Source organism: Apium graveolens, chromosome 10 (genome assembly GCF_009905375.1).
Source record: "Apium graveolens cultivar Ventura chromosome 10, ASM990537v1, whole genome shotgun sequence".
In the NCBI taxonomy this organism is placed as follows: Eukaryota; Viridiplantae; Streptophyta; class Magnoliopsida; order Apiales; family Apiaceae; genus Apium; species Apium graveolens.
In genome coordinates, this window is record NC_133656.1 from 211,492,024 (window position 1) to 211,508,630 (window position 16,607).

The 16,607-nt window shown below is 34.7% G+C and overlaps 2 protein-coding genes across 3 annotated transcripts; both read left to right on the forward strand.

Annotated features, from left to right (window-relative positions):
* Positions 1 to 1,824: 1,824 nt before the first annotated feature.
* LOC141693534 (polyadenylation and cleavage factor homolog 4) lies at positions 1,825 to 10,347 on the forward strand. Of its 2 annotated transcripts, none has more exons than XM_074498673.1 (7): positions 1,825 to 2,542; positions 3,936 to 4,037; positions 4,358 to 4,609; positions 5,954 to 6,076; positions 6,162 to 6,614; positions 7,583 to 9,406; positions 9,860 to 10,347. In XM_074498673.1, exons 1-7 carry the CDS (start codon positions 2,228 to 2,230, stop codon positions 9,872 to 9,874), a joined length of 3,084 nt encoding a protein of 1,027 aa, XP_074354774.1. In that variant the 5' UTR covers positions 1,825 to 2,227; the 3' UTR covers positions 9,875 to 10,347. The 2 variants fall into 2 exon arrangements, with proteins under 2 accessions (XP_074354774.1, XP_074354773.1); XM_074498672.1 differs by having other exon boundaries at positions 1,826 to 2,542; positions 7,574 to 9,406; positions 9,860 to 10,346.
* A 2,268-nt stretch (positions 10,348 to 12,615) lies between these two features.
* LOC141691753 (uncharacterized) lies at positions 12,616 to 13,527 on the forward strand. Its single transcript, XM_074496511.1, has one exon. It carries the CDS (start codon positions 12,616 to 12,618, stop codon positions 13,525 to 13,527), a length of 912 nt encoding a protein of 303 aa, XP_074352612.1.
* Positions 13,528 to 16,607: the final 3,080 nt, after the last annotated feature.

A 16,607-nucleotide genomic window follows, 5' to 3' on the forward strand; every position in this document is an offset into this window, starting at 1 on the left:
CCGATGGACCAAATACTGTGTCAGGAATTATAAACTCTGAATGGGGTCAACTCGTAAGACGAGATGTTGGCAGTACATCTTTGGAGATGCCCAGCTAAGCGAATGCAATTGTGAGGTCGCAATTAGAGTAAATGGTTATTCCTTGAAGCATTCGACGAATATGATCGAGACAAGACCATAACATCTCAAAGCCGTAGATCTGCATCATAGCCTTTTGACTTGTCATCGTCTATAAAGTGTAGTTACACCAAACAGATAGAGATTCAAGGTGAAACATTTCATTTATATCCGGTAGCCATCGAAGTAGAGGACTTAGGAGGGTTCGAACCCGGAAGGCTACAGACTCTGAAAAGTAAGTCATGATAAAATCTGATATGCATTTCCGTATGGACTTGTGGGGGATTGTTAGAAAATAGAAAGTTTGAGGCATGTTTTAAACATGTTATTAGTGCAATTTTCTAAAACTAATTATTGGAGGTTGTTCCTTGTAATGAGGACTTAAACTTTCATGTGTGGATCTAAGTCATTTTCTTAGTGTAATCCATAAAGAAATTGAGTTGAAGTTAGTACCTTGAAAAGGGCTGTGTAGGTTTGTCCCACATTGATTAAGTAAAGAGGAATTTTACTTAATGTTTAATTAAAATATTTACTGACCTATTATATTGTTTTATGATGAATATTGAATCTGTATAACAATAAGGATTTGTTAAGCAACATTCGTTGATGCACATAACTCAGTATCTGTTGATGGAGATCCGTTGAAGTACAATGTGGATTTATCAGTTGAAGTTTAGTGTGGATTATCCGTTGATGGATTTATCCGTTGATGTTCAGTGTGGATTATCCGTTGATGGATTGGTCTTGTGCATTATCCGTTGATGGAAAGATTCTGACGTGTCTGGATCAGGATTTGCTGGGCTGGCTGATACGTTTATGGAAATATTCATTAAATGCGATTTAAGTCAGGATATTTTTTTTTTGCTAAAAAAAAATATTAAGATTTAAGTCAGGATATTTATTTTAATTAATGTAATATATTCAATTACGTTTTGGGTTATATATTCATGCATATATATATACTAAACAAAACGTATGTAATAGGGAGACTGATACTGAAAACACAGAATCGTGAAACCCTAGCTGCTACATATCTCTATTTCTCTCCTCCGTAATATACATAATATAACATAGATTTTCTGGGCGAACTGAGGTGCATGTCGCTGTTGAGTGTTACGTATATGTGGACGAAGTACTCTGAGCTGTTGTATCCTGAAAGTGATATTGCTGCAATCCTACACAGCGTAAGTGGGACAATAATTTCTTCAAGAAAAGTCTAGACTTTTCGAAACCTAGCCGCCTCAGCTGTTCATAGTATTTTCAGACTTGATAAAGCTTCTACGAGGGCTAAGTATTATATTCGATCTTTGTCAATTCAGTTACTAATTTATCTTGTTGTTTTACCTTCGAGTTTTGTTTCATTATTTGATTTAATTGCCTGTTCTTACTATACCTGATTATGTAATTGTCTCACTGTTGCGCCGCGCGTAGTGTAAAATAATATTGGAATGCTACAGTGTATTCTCATTTCCACGTTCTTGTTTGGTGAAGACTATTTCGAAAGGTTTTCCATACTAATGAAAGTTCGTTTTTCTTCAAGAATAAAAATAAAAATAATAGACCAGCTAAATAATATTATTTCTTACCAACAAATGGAGTTTTTAATTGTTTTCAATTATGGCTGGGTTGTCAAACACTACTTTGAACTTGGGCCTATCGACCATAAACCAAGCCCATTATTACAAAGACAATCTACAGATTTGCCTGCCCGCCGCCCGTTCACGAAATTCTATATCTTTTCGGATATATACGTCGCAAGTCGCTACTTCTTTCTCCTCTCAAAACAATACACACACTTATACACACACAGAGCCACAAAACAATTCTATGAAGGGCGGAGATAAAACCCTAGCTGGGGCAGCTGATTCAAACACAACAAGTATTCAAGCTTCAAACTAAGATCCAGCTTTTTGTAGTCAATCTATACATACATAAATTTAATTTTTCATTTTGTATTGTTATGATTAGGCTCTTTGTTTGTAAAGGCTCATCTATGAAGCCTATAACTCTATTTCTCATTTTCCGAATCTAATTTGGATTTTTTTTTCATTAATTAGGCGTAGAATTAGGGTTTTGATTTGCGAATTTGTGTTTTTGTGTTAATTTATCTATGGAAATGGAGAATTCTCGTAGATCATATGATAGATCGAGAGATATAGGCTTGAAAAGACCTAGATTAGATGAACAAGTTGTTAATCGTGGCCGTGCTTTCGCTCAATCGCAGCCGGAATCGAGAGGTAGAGGTGATCTGGAAGGTAGTGGTAATGATACATCGATTCAGGAGTTAGCTAGTCAGTACCGGACTGCACTTGCGGAGCTCACGTTTAATTCGAAGCCGATTATTACTAATTTGACTATTATTGCGGGAGAAAGTTTGCACGCCGCCAAGGCTATTGCTTCGATTATCTGCTCAAACATTCTCGAGGTGATTGTGATTCCAGTTTTACTAGTAGTGATACTGTCATTATTGTCGGATTGTAAAGTGAATGGATGGCAAGAATTTTTTTTTTCTTGTCATTTGATGAAGAATGTCTGTTTACATGTGAAATATGGAAATTTGGATTAATGGATCATTTTTGTTTTATTTCTTTAATTTTTTGGTTTTGTTTTTTTTTCCCTCGAATTTCAGTGCATTTTTAGTAAGCTATTATTGACCTATCAGTGTGTTCACCTAATATGCACTTTGGTGGCTAGGTGGTCTAGTGAAACTCGTAAATTCATAAATGAACATGTAGTCCTATTGTTGGTTCAAAGTATACAACCAAGGACATCTAAATCCCCCTCACAATTCGTTTTTCATGCAATGCCATCATTATCCATTACAATAGTGCTTTCCATCTTCTTCATTATGTACAGTCAGAGGCTCAGAGAAAAGAAGTTTGTTAAAGTTGGCTTTTATGCACAACACATGTAATTACCACCTATCAGGGTATATACACCTTTCTGGTACATAGTTAAAAAAAAAAAGGTTTTCCAGGGTACAGGTCTTTAGTTTCTACAATGACAGCAAAGGTCCATACATCCTTCTGTTTTTTGCCTGGAAAGCCTTCTGAGAAGACACAGAATTTTGATTTATTTGATGTTTAAGTTCCTCATGTTTTTCCTGATGATGCTTGAGCTTTATTTCCTGTTATGATGCTGATGTCTGTCCATGTCATGCATACATGTTCCATTGTAGAATTCAAGTCAAATGAGTTATTGCATTATATGTATATTCTATTTTACGGTACAAGGAAATCAAGCTTAGAATATAGCATACCAATCCAAGTAGCTATTGGAGTATGCTGGAGTATGTTTGTTTTGTCCAACAGTTGCTAGATCAATGAGAGATAGCTGATGAAGAGTATGCATTGGAATTTTTTATGATGGAAGTGACTAGATTAATAGTTATTGTTCCTTGCTGATAAAATGGTTGTCGCCAAACGTTTGAAGCTGTTAAATTATGCATATATTTTTATAATCACTAGTAATTCTTTATCAGTTGCTAGAATTTATGTTGATCGTAGATTATCAAACAAATATGTTGGTGCGATCTTAGGTCATTCTATATGCTCAATGTTATATTCAAAAATATATGTAATATGTAATATAATTTTTATGTAGTGCTAAGCTTAAGTTTAAGTCCTTGCTGTAAGTATATTTAGTACTTGTCTGATATGGTTCTTTGGTGAAAATGAATAATGATGTTCATGCTGTTTCTTTGTTAGTACTGTATTATATGTCTACCTTATTACTATACTCTCTTGTAAGTTATTCAATCAGCTTCACGGATTGTAGGCTGATGCACAACATGTCTGACAGTTGAAATTTATCAACAGGTTCCAACTGAGCAGAAACTCCCATCTCTATATCTGTTAGACAGTATTGTGAAGAACATTGGGAGGGATTACATAAAGTACTTTGCTTCCAGACTCCCAGAGGTTAGGTTTTTTTAGACTTTAGTCATTTGGTCTTGTTAAAAATTTCATAAGAAGAAATTTTAGAAAAAAGGTAGTCTGGTCACGTAATTTGTGTGATAGTTCTTATTTCTGTCATTATCTTTAGTGTGGCTATTTGTGAGAATAATATTGAGGATGACTTCGTCTATATCTATGTTCCTCGGGCGGAAATAAAGTTTACTGGTTTATTCATGTTCAGTGTGAAAAATATGTATTTTAGTATTGATTGCTTCGAGAGTGGTATATATTAGATCTGCCTGATATCACTATTAAGCTTTAGCTTTTTTTGGTCAATCATATAGGTCTTCTGCAAGGCATATAGGCAAGTTGATCCAGCAGTACACCCTGGCATGCGGCATCTATTTGGAACCTGGAGAAATGTATTTCCTCCTCAATCGCTTCAGATTATAGAAAAAGAACTTGGGCTTCCGCCTGCTGTCAGCAGTTCAGCATCAGGAGCGTCTAAGCCGGGTTCACAGTCTCAGCGACCAGCTCAAAGTATACATGTAAATCCCAAGTATTTAGAGGCAAGGCAGAATCAACAGTCAAGCAAGGTAATAAAATTCAAATTCTTCCTATTGTTGTGGATTGGTCCATTTATTCTTCTATCATTTGTAACTATGGTGGAGTAAGAAATTAAAAGATTAAATTATATATCTTATGCTGTTTCTTTAGTATTTGTAAATTATAAGGAATTTTGTAGCTTATGGTGGTAGAGTAATTAAAGGAGTTTCCTTTGTTTGATTATGGCAGTGATAAAAATAAAATTTGTTTCACTGATCTCTTACTATGTACTCCCTCTGTCCCATTCAATACACTATATGCTTTTTTCAATCCTCGACATGCATTTTAAGGTGAATATAAAGTATACTTTCGTAATTTATTTTTTAATTTTTTTGTATTAAACTTTAAACATTAAATTTTAGAGTAGCATTAAAATGTGTGCCGAACTCCCCGTCCCCCAATGGGGAGAACCCAATGGGACAGGGAGTAAAGAATATAAAGAATTTCTATCATCTGTTATTTACACTTTTATTAATCATCGACATTGAAATACTAGTCATGCTAAAGGAGTTTCCTTTGTTTGATTATGGCAGTGATAAAAATAAAATTTGTTTCACTGATCTCTTACTATGTACTCCCTCTGTCCCATTCAATACACTATATGCTTTTTTCAATCCTCGACATGCATTTTAAGGTGAATATAAAGTATACTTTCGTAATTTATTTTTTAATTTTTTTGTATTAAACTTTAAACATTAAATTTTAGAGTAGCATTAAAATGTGTGCCGAACTCCCCGTCCCCCAATGGGGAGAACCCAATGGGACAGGGAGTAAAGAATATTAAGAATTTCTATCATCTGTTATTTACACTTTTATTAATCATCGACATTGAAATACTAGTCATGCTACGGGTAGTCATCCAACCGCTTCTTTCCTGGGTTGTCAAATTCTTGGAAATATGTTTTTTCCTTCTACGGCTTTAACCCCCCTAAGCTCATCTTTTATTGTTTGATTCCATAAATCCTTGTCTATAACCTTGTCCTTAATCAGTGAAGATCTGTCCTCTGTGGAAATTCTTGGAATGTATTGGAAGTTGTTGAAATTCCTAAGTAATTTTTTAAAAAAAATTAACCTATATATTTTATTAAAAAATAAAATAAAAATCTACCGTAGATAATCTAAATAATAACGAAAAACACAGAGGTAAAAGGTATTAATGTGTGAGCATATATCAAAACTTGCGTAAAAGAGTAATTATTCCTATACTTAAGAAACCATGGAAATTTTTGCAACTGCCAATTACTTAAGCTGGATTCTTTTTTTTATATGTTATATTTTCTTTAATGCATCTTGTACTTACCTTTTCTTAATTACTTGATCCATTACCGCTGAAGGTGAAAGAAACAATCACAAACGTAAATGGGAGCCGTGGAAGCTCTCCTGCTGATGTGGAAAAATCTCTGAGGACAAGCAGCCTTAATGTTGCAAGACGAGCTGATCCTCGTCTTAAGATGCATGTAAGAGAAACAATAGCTGGACTCTGGAGTATCAAAAATGTCCTGTATATAATTGTGTGTTGCTTAACAAGTTGTTATGTTACAGAATATTCAGCATCCTCCAAAAGATGTCGGAACTGGATCTTTTCAGCAAAACAGTTTGGAATTTGGTGCATATGATTATAACACTGAGCTTGCAAGGCACTCAGCTTCGGGTATCAAAAAGACCAGTGATAGGATCTCAGAACAAGTAGTTGATAGGTCTTGGTATGGATCTGGCAGCAGTATTGCTGAGACAACATCCAGCCGAATAAATAGTTCTAATGTCAAGCTTGGGAATACAAATTATTTAGGCTCTGAATCTGCAAGCAGGGACCCAAACTTGCAGAAGGCACGCAACCTTGTCAGTGGTAGAAGCAGCATTGAGATTGATCGGAGTTGGAAGAACTCTGAAGAAGAGGAGTACACGTGGGATGATGTAAATTCTAGATCAACAAGTTATGGCGTCAATCGGAAGTCAAAGAGAGATCCTAGGTTGATGGATGATTCTGAGAGACTGGTATGTTAGTAGTACATTTTTTTAAAGTATTTATCTGGACCTTTTTGCAGTGTTCTGATTTTCATGGTAACATGGCTATGTGAAGTTTTTTTTGTTTTACCTTCATTTTGTGTTTGGTATTTGGTTATGGTGTTTGGTTGTGTACTAGTATTACATTAATAGCAGTCTGTGAATAACTGGAGTGTGTACAAATGTGAGAATGTGTAATTGCGCCATAATTTAAACCATTGCCCTCCAACAATTTTTTTGAAATCATTTTTTTTCATATATTGCTTCAGTATATCTAAAATACTTGAAGTCTTGAATCCTTCTCTCTCTCTAAAATACTTGGTACTGTTTGGTTCTCGTTGCCCCATTTAATATATAATCGTTCTCTACGTTTCAGTATGCGATAACTTAACTGGTAACTCAAACTTGGCACTTGGCAGCACCTAGATGGATGCATCTTGGTTATAGAAATGTAGCTTTAATGTGCTGTTCCTAGGTAGCTGAAAAAGTGTTTTTGTTTATTTAATATCTGCGTTGACAAGAAAGATCATTACATCTATTAAATATATAAAATGCAACCTGAAACCTGACATAAATGGACCTAACATTTCCTGGGATTTATAAATCTGGGTATGATTACAAGTGCTACCATTTTCTTTACTAATGGAACCAAATACGTTAAATGTACTGGAACCACAGTGATCCCTCAATTCAGCAGAAAGACCACCAGTAGGTTTTTTCTATATTAATCCACTAATTGCCATAAGTGAAAGAAGTAAAGTATGTAAATTTATTTTATATATGTCTACGAGTTTACCAGAAATTTAGAAATATGTATGAACTTATATATGTATATATAGTTGACTGGAACTGCAGTAATTCTTCATCTCAGCAGACACAAGTCAAATGACTGTATTTTTTTTTTTTTACTTATTTTCTCGTTGCCATGGCTAATACAATGACACCTGTAGGATACTCAGAGCACTATTTTGAAGCCTCAAATTCTACATGAAATTGGGTTAAGTGTTGACAAAGAAGCTTCCAGTGCTGCATTGCTGTCTGAACAAAGGAACCAAATTGCTCTTGGAACTCGTGCTTCAACTGGGCCGCGGGCAAGCCTCGGGTTAAGCTATTCCGGTTTCAGTCAAACTAGTTCAGGGTATTCAGCTGCCTCCTTGAGTGGGTTGTCAACAAATTCAAATTCCATGGTCAGGACGTCTTTCCCGGTACCGGGGTCCCCTGGATCTGCAGTACAACAAAGATACTCTGTAGAGGCTGCATCACCATCTGGACAATCGCCAATGCACCAGCATCCTTCCTCGCCTTACCTCTCCAAACATCAAACCAGTGAAGAACCTTTACAAGCACTGCCTCATGCTGACATCGAACTGCATAGGCGGTTCCCTCAGAATTTGCCTATGTCTGCTAAGACAGTAACCCGGAACGATCATCGAGGGAGCACTCAGAACTTGCAAACCTCAAATTCACAGGGCTCTCCATACATAAACTTGTCTCAGCAAAGGCATCAAAATCCATTTTTGCAAAATGATTCCATACAATATGATCCTTATGCTCCATCCAGCAAACCATTAGTACCCCAGATTTCAATGGAGGAAAACCCTTTAACAGTAGTGAAGTCTTCATCTGGTTCTTCCAGTCATCTTGCTCAGCAAATGCTAGGACAATTGAATGCGAGTCATTTATTGACTGCTGTTATGGATAGTGGAATACTTGGTAAAAATTCTGGCATTGGCAACATGCCCAAAAATAGCAGTCAGAATGCTATTTCATTGCCTTCACAAACATCGTCACGGCCTTCTCTACCCAGTGGCATTTCTCCAACGCAATCAGAGGTCAAAGTTGCTTCAGCAACTAATGCAAGGCCATTATCCCATGAAAGCACGATTATTACCTCAATCCAAAGACAGACAGAATGTCCCCCGCTGCCACGCGGACCTCCGCCCTCTTCAACCGTAAGTAGTGGCTCGGAACAGACTGCAACCGCGGAAAACGCCACATCTAATCCAATGTCAAGCCTCTTAAATACATTAATGGCGAAGGGCTTGATTTCTGCATCAAAAAAAGAATCAACTGCTCCACCTCAGGCTGTTGCTGATCCCTGTAATCAGATTCCAGGAATCGTGACTACTCCTAAGGTAGGTTCCACTTTCCCAGTTTCGTCAGCTATTGCACCCTCATCCACTTGTGAAAAACTTTCTGAGTCTAAGCCCATTACCAAAAGCCCTGTTAGCTTGGATGCATCTAGCATTAATGACATTAAAAGTCATATCGGTTTTGAGTTTAAACCAGATGTAATTCGGGTGCCTCATCCTTCGGTAGTTGATGAGCTCCTTCATGATCTTCCACACAAGTGCAGTATTTGTGGTCTTCAAGTCAAACTTAAAGAAAGTTTTGATAGACATATGGAGTGGCACACACTTAAAAATGCTGATTCAGGTAGTCGGAGATGGTATGTCAGTTCTCTTGATTGGATTCAAGAAAAGGTTTCTACTGATGAAGTCACTGACGTGAAGGGGGCTTCTGATAAAGAATTGGAGAGTGGTGGTTTATTGATGGTTCCTGCTGATGAAAACCATTGCGTATGTGTGTTATGTGGGGAGCTGTTTGAAGATTATTACAGTCAAAAAATAGATCGATGGATGTTCAAAGAAGCTGTTTACTTGACTCTTTCAGCTCAAAGTGTGATAACAAGTTTTACTGGAGAAAAGGGTCCTATTGTCCATGCTAACTGTATATCAGAGAGTTCTCTTCATGATTTGGGTCTAGCTAATGATGTAAAAGTGGTAAGATTTTTTATCTGAGTTGTCACGTTGCTGTTTTAACAACTTTATAGAAATTATGACTAGGTTGATATCTCAGTAAAATTATAATACAGGACAAGCAAGCACACTTAAATGATTTTGTTCATGAATAATTGCTTGATAAATGTGAAATAGTATTTGCCTTTGGCTAGCTTATAATGAAGAGATATGATGACATATCTCGCTATATATGCAAATGTTTTGCTAAGAGAACCAACTAATGACAACCGGACATTTTTTTTCATGCATATGACAATTGCAAAGTTCTTGACATTCGAGTACAAAGCGGTTAATCCTCATTCTACGTATTTACTTTGTGGCTTACTGCCTGTCAAAAAAAATCAAATATATGTCTGAAGTTTGCTATTTTTGTATCAGATGTGTGCGCTGTGTAAATATTTGTTTCTTATGGATGAATGGTCCCTTCATTTGCAGGAAAGTGATGCATAATGAGACGTTGGCTGCTCCACAAACGGAATGCATTCAGGTCACCTATTTCAATACCCATATGGCCCTTCTCACATGAGCACTCACGCGAACACACCTTCTGCTTAAATTTTCGTACTTGTTTTCTTGGCAACACCTGGTTTTAGTTCTTCTGTAATCATAAATTTTTTTTGTAGAAAGGAATATAAAGAATCGATATGTTTTTAGTATTAAGCAATGCCTCCTATTAGAACAAATTTTTTTCAGGGGGTGGGGGGATTACTTATGTAAGAACCGTTAGGGTTTTTTTCCTTTCAGAAGAAAAGGGAGAACACTTGTCAAACATAGATAAGTCAGTCGAGTGGAATGTGTGGCATCAAACTTTTAGAAGTCAGGTAATGAGTTTGTACTTGACAGGAACATTATTTGTTTATTTCAAAAGTTCCCAGCAGAACACAAGATTTTTTTAAAGTTAATTTTCTGTTACATCAGCATGCCATTCATTGATACTGAAACATCATTTCCATCTGAAGGAAAGATTCATCTCTGGCTAGATGTGTACAAGTTGGTAGTTGTTTTTTTCGCACGATAACCTTCGTCTAGTCTTATTCCGTACTCAAAACAGTTTCCTTCGACATTGGTGTACGAAATACCTGTTATTTGTCCTAGAATTTTGTAGTTCAAATCTGCAAAAGCATTCTTATTGCAACTTTTGAAATATATTTGTTACTATTACTAATGCAAAGTATAATGATATGTAGTACAAACTACCAGTAGAGTAGAAATAGGTGTAGTGTCGTATTTTTCGGTATCTATGATCCGAAGGCCTTCAGCTTTCCAATATTCAAAACTATCATGTCCTTGCCCCTCAACAACAATCTTGTCTAAATGTTGGCTAATCTTAGTAGTATTATTAAACTTGGCTAAATGTAATGGCTGTTAATATCATAGAAGTATCCATCATGAAATTGAAGTTGAAAAACGAGTAAACTAGAAAAAAAACAGGTGAAAATTACTACCAGCCCCTCATGATAATTAACTTAAATTGATCCTTGTCCTGCATGATTTTCGTTCCATATTTTATCAACCGCAATTTGTTAGGAATACCATGCTAACAAAAACAAAGCAAAGTTATATTGATTAAATAGGCCAATATATTTGACGTCACAGTATATTGAACAAGGACGTTTATCAATAAAAGAAAAAGAATCTTTAACAAGGACGGTATATAAAAATTTCAATTGTCACGTGATTCGCATCCTTCTATTTTTTAAATTGATAAAGTACATACATAACATTCGAAAAATCTCTATAAAAACAGTAGGAAAGAAGATTTTATCAACTATACCTTTTTTTTTAATATTCCCAGTTTGGAAAATTACAGATGTTATTAAAATCGAAATTTTGTGAAAAAATATTTTTTGATCAAGTGGAAAAGAAGATCATTGCATTATAGACAGGGCAACTTGTTTTTCCCTAGAAAAATATAATGCAACTTCTCCTATAATATTCTTAATTATTTGAAGAAAACGTGTGTCATGAATGTTGAGTATATGGATAAAAGCTCAATGACTTCAAATATACTATATATAAATCACGAAAAATGACAATAAGTAGGGGGTGGAAATAGGAAATGTAGGATGAGAAAGAAATGAAAATGAGAGGAAGAGTTTTGGGGGTGGATTGTCGTTGCCTAAAGATTAATACTTTTTGGACCCAATACATACGTGTACAATCACCATCAATTATTCATCATCCACGTTAGATTAGGATAGGCATGTTTGCAATCCCTTCCTTCCTTCCTTGCCCATCTTCAAGCACGTAAATTCTCTGATATATCTGCAACTTGACTCCACTATCAAAATATTATAACCTGCCTTTCATAATAATATAACGCCTTTTCTTCAAACTTATTTTTATGAACTAACAAATAAATTCAATTTTTTTTCAGAGTAGAGCTAGAGGTAATAAATTGGATAAATAAATTATTCCAAAATAATATGATGTGATTAATGTGATCTCATGAAATGATTTAATTAATATTGTTTGCAGGGGTTCATTTTGACCTGATTCATATCATAATTAATTAGGGGACATCTTGGAATCAATTTTATAATCTTAACATTTTCCCCTTTGAATCTAAATTGCGTCGTACATTGTCATTACGGTTCATACAATGTACTTCAGAGACCAGTACTTAACCTTCTTCTTCTTCTTTTATTGTGCTGCCCATGTAGTTTATTTACCCAATTCATTTATTTCTTCATTCATTTTTATCGAACATTTAGAAAAAAGAAACGGCACACAAAATTAAGATTCAGAATACAACCTGCGGACCTGGTACGAAATTTGTATATTGTGCATGTCTCAGACCCGCGTACTTAACAGCTTAAGTGGATACATTATACATAATCAATACCCTAATTTTGTACCTGTGATGTCGTCAAGTCAAACTCTAATTATGGTATGTATACGTATTATAATTGCTATATCTCACAAATGAAAATGTACTATAATCTTTTTTTCTGTTATGGTCTTTGCCTTTTGCTTTCTATAGCCCATAATCACAATTATTATTCAGATCACAAAAATGTATTAAATGCGCCATTTCTGGCCATTAACTTTACTTACAGTTACAAATTATGCTTTTTATAATCCTTTCCAACTCTAAGGACTAGACCCTCCATTTTATTCCAGGGAAATTGCTTTACATTTCTTAGCTTTTCTGTTGTACTATTCTGGGTTTTTTTTTTGCGTTTCTGAAGATGAGAAATTTATCAAGATGCTATGGTGAACATGCAATTAAAGTATCTGATTCGTATTGCTCCGGACACTCGAAACAGGCTGCTATTCTTTCTCCGAAAATGAACATGATCTCTTCAACTCATGATACAGTTAAATGTACCTACAGACTCAAGTGTTCTAACCAAATCCAGTTATTTGTCACGGTCACCTGGTGCAGTGTCATGGACCAAGGATTCACTATTAGTATCGTTGATCATCCGTCTTCTCCTTTCAGATTCTACGCGAAGAAGTTGTATTTTGGAAAAAGTAAAGGTAACAAAATTTTTGGATCATCCGATACTAGGATTGAAATTTTATGGGACCTTGCGACAGCTAAGTATGATATAGGACCTGATCCTGTGAGTGGATTTTATGTGGCATTATTGTTGAATTCAGAGCTAATACTATTACTCGGGGATAAACAGGACGTAGAGGTGAATAAAATAATATCGAGGATTAGTTCTGAATCAAAATTTAGATTAGTTTCGCGGAGTGAACAATTATCCGGAAGTTCAGTGTATTCAACAAAGGCTCAGTTTTTCGACAAGGGGAGGAGTCATGACATTGTGATCAAGTGCATTGCAGAGGAGAAGGGACAGAAGGAGTTGATGATAGGGATTTATATCGATGAGAAGAATGTGATCGAGGTTAAGAATCTGCATTGGAATTTCCGGGGAAATGAAAGTGTATATATAGATGGATGCTTGGTGGACATGATGTGGGATGTTCATGATTGGTTATTTAATCCCAAATCAGGCAATGCACATTTCATGTTTAGGCCAAGGACTGGACTGGACTACAGGTTGTGGTTAGATGATGATAAATTAGAGAAGAATGAACAAGAAATTGATGGCTCTTCGTTGTTGATTTGTGCCTTCAAGAATCCTGATTGATTATACGTTTTCTGCTACTTGATTTGTCAGTACTGTTCTCTCTTTTAAATCCTTTTTCTTCTGTCATCATTTTTTATTGATATACATCATTTCTATTGATAAATGTTCCAAAAAATTATCACGCATAAGCGTTGGAATACGGATGAGTATATATAGGCATACATGTGAACAAAATTGAACTTAAATTGTATGTTGTGAAAACCTCATTTTGTGGTTGTTCGTTTATGGATGATTTAGCGGTCAAAAATATAGGGGACGTGTTTTTTAGAGCATATGCACCGCAACAATATTTTTAGTTGATTCATTGATTGTATTAATGAATTGATAGAGTAATCATATACACCCGATATTATATTAAATCATCAATTGTTAAAAGAACTTTGATTCATCAATACAAACTTTAATAATTAAAGGAGTAACTGTTGGGCATCAGTTGATGGGGCCCGCCTCATTTACATAATTAAAGTAGGTAAAATAATCAGACAGCTATAACTGCTACAAACAGTAATATTAACGTTTAGATATATAACGTTCTAATTATTAACGGTAATATTTTTACTTATAAATATGACCTCTTTTGTATTCATTTTTTACACAAAATTTTATAGTACTCATATTCTTAACTTTTCAATCTCATTTTCTTTCATATTTTTATACATATTATGGGTACTAATTGGCTCCTTTCAGAAGATTTACAATTATGTGTTTCGTGGGCTCGACAATCTGTTGATCCGATCACCGGTCGATATTCAAACAGAAATAATTTATGGGGGCGAATTCATGAGGATTATGCAAAAAATTGGTGTGGCACTCCCGAGAATCCTCATGCCGAACCTCGTTCAAAAGTTGCTCTTGACTCACACTGGACACCGTTGAAGAGAGCACTAAAAAAATGGCAGTGTGCCAAAAATCAAGCTAGTAGACATTGTGCAAGCGGAACCAATTTGGTGGATGAGGTAAGAATTTTTTATTATTATTTTAGTATGTTATATATTATTTGTGTGCCAATGTCCATCCGTGAGAAGGCGTTGTTAGTGTTTGTGCCCTAGAGACAACACTATTATGTTTATATTATGAAATATTTGGATTATTAATTCTGATTATATGGATTATTCTTTAGTAATTTATTATATCTTTATTTTCTGCGATAAGATGTTAGATTAATAAATGTCCTTGGAATATGATATGTAATTTTATATCTCTAAGTAAGTGACTTAGAAATGAGATTATGAGAATAGTATCGATATTTTTAAAAATCCCTGGTCTAGTATTATTATTAAGGGATAATAATAATGCATTAAGACTATTGTGAATGTTGACTGGTGATCACATCTCATTGATCATAGGTATAGTGATACTAAAGTCAAAACACAGGCACATGTATTATATACATGGTGCTGGAAGACCCAATGTGAGATTCTACATGTCTGTTGTGTCATAAGTAATTCTCACAGGGATAATGATGTATTGGTCCTTAGACTTGAAATCATTATATTTCAATATGAGAATTAATATACTTTGGTTGCATTAAAAGTTACCTTTGACCGGGTGATGATAAAAGTGTATATTGGGTATATTATGAATCATATGAGAAATATGAATGATCTAGAAATGATTTAACCCTCCTATTTTAGGAGTGATATTATTGGCCTCTTGTTTGAGTTTGACTATGAAATGCATGGCCATGCTCAAATGTTGATTTGATGTTATAGTCTACTCATCGATCAAGGAAACCTGGATTAAATTATGAAGAAGATGACACATAACATGCCTCGAGTTTAATCTATAATATATGGTTAAAAGGATTATAGTACATTGTACATTATACATAAAAGGTTTAATCGATCACCGATTTAATTATTATTACTTGGGTAACAATGATGTATTACTAGATGTCGCTCATTGTTTATGGTTTTAAATTAGATTTAAAATTGCTGCCAACGTAATAATAACCTAAAGGGTCGCACAAAGAATGATTGGAGGATTATTTAATTTAAATTCAGATTTAAATTAAATGTAAGTAATTCGAATTATTTGTTATTAATTAAGTGTGACTTAATTAATTAAATAAATAGGAAATTCGAATTTAATATTAAATCCGAAATTAAGTTATTGGATGATTAAGTGAGACTTAATAATACAATAATTAGAATTTAGAATTTAATAATAATAATAACTCTAAAATTAAGTTTAGGGTTGGAGGCCCAATAGCTCTTACCTATATAATATCTTTTTCTAATAGAATTAGGGTTACACGTTTTATTTGATAAAACATAAACCCTAGAACTTGAAGAGAGATAGAGAGAGCAAGAAGGCGGCCTCAAGAACGTGCTAGTACACTCCCATCCTCCGGGCAATCATTCGTGTGGATACCTTCAAGGCGTAGATCGTTCCAGCGACGGGTTACGTGGTGATCATTCAAGACCTCCATCTTTTCATTAACGTAAAGCTTCTTAAGGTAAACATACTGAACTACGAATTAAATATTATTTTTTACATGGATCCTACGGAGGGTTTCGATTTTTTAAGAATTAAATTTATGTTTTCGTAGAGTTTATGTGCTAAAAAACCCTTCAATGGCATCAGAGCTACTTGCGAAAAGTTTTTAATTCGTTTATGTGTTTAACCGTTTTCGATATATGAGCATGTACGTGATTCGCCTTGATTTGATGTTGATATGATATGCTTGTATATGTATGTTTTTGAATATATGATATTCATGTGAGTTGTATAATCATAAGATGATTATGTAATCTGTATATATACTGATATATACATGATTTATGTTTGTTCTAATTATGAGAATCATATTAGATACGGATTCTGAATTGGCTGCTGCAGATTTGCTGAAATCTGGGTCTGGTGTCCGATTTATGCAAACGAATACCCTATTCTATAGGTAAACGAGCGTCTGAACAAAACTGATACCTAAAGCTATCAACGACTCGTCTGTAAGGCGTTTGATGTCGTTTACTGCCCGTAAACAGTAATTCTTATTTTTCTGATTTGATTCTGATTTTTCTGATTTTTGTCCTTTTTTATGATTAGATCATGGATAATATGATATGTTAAGATCATAT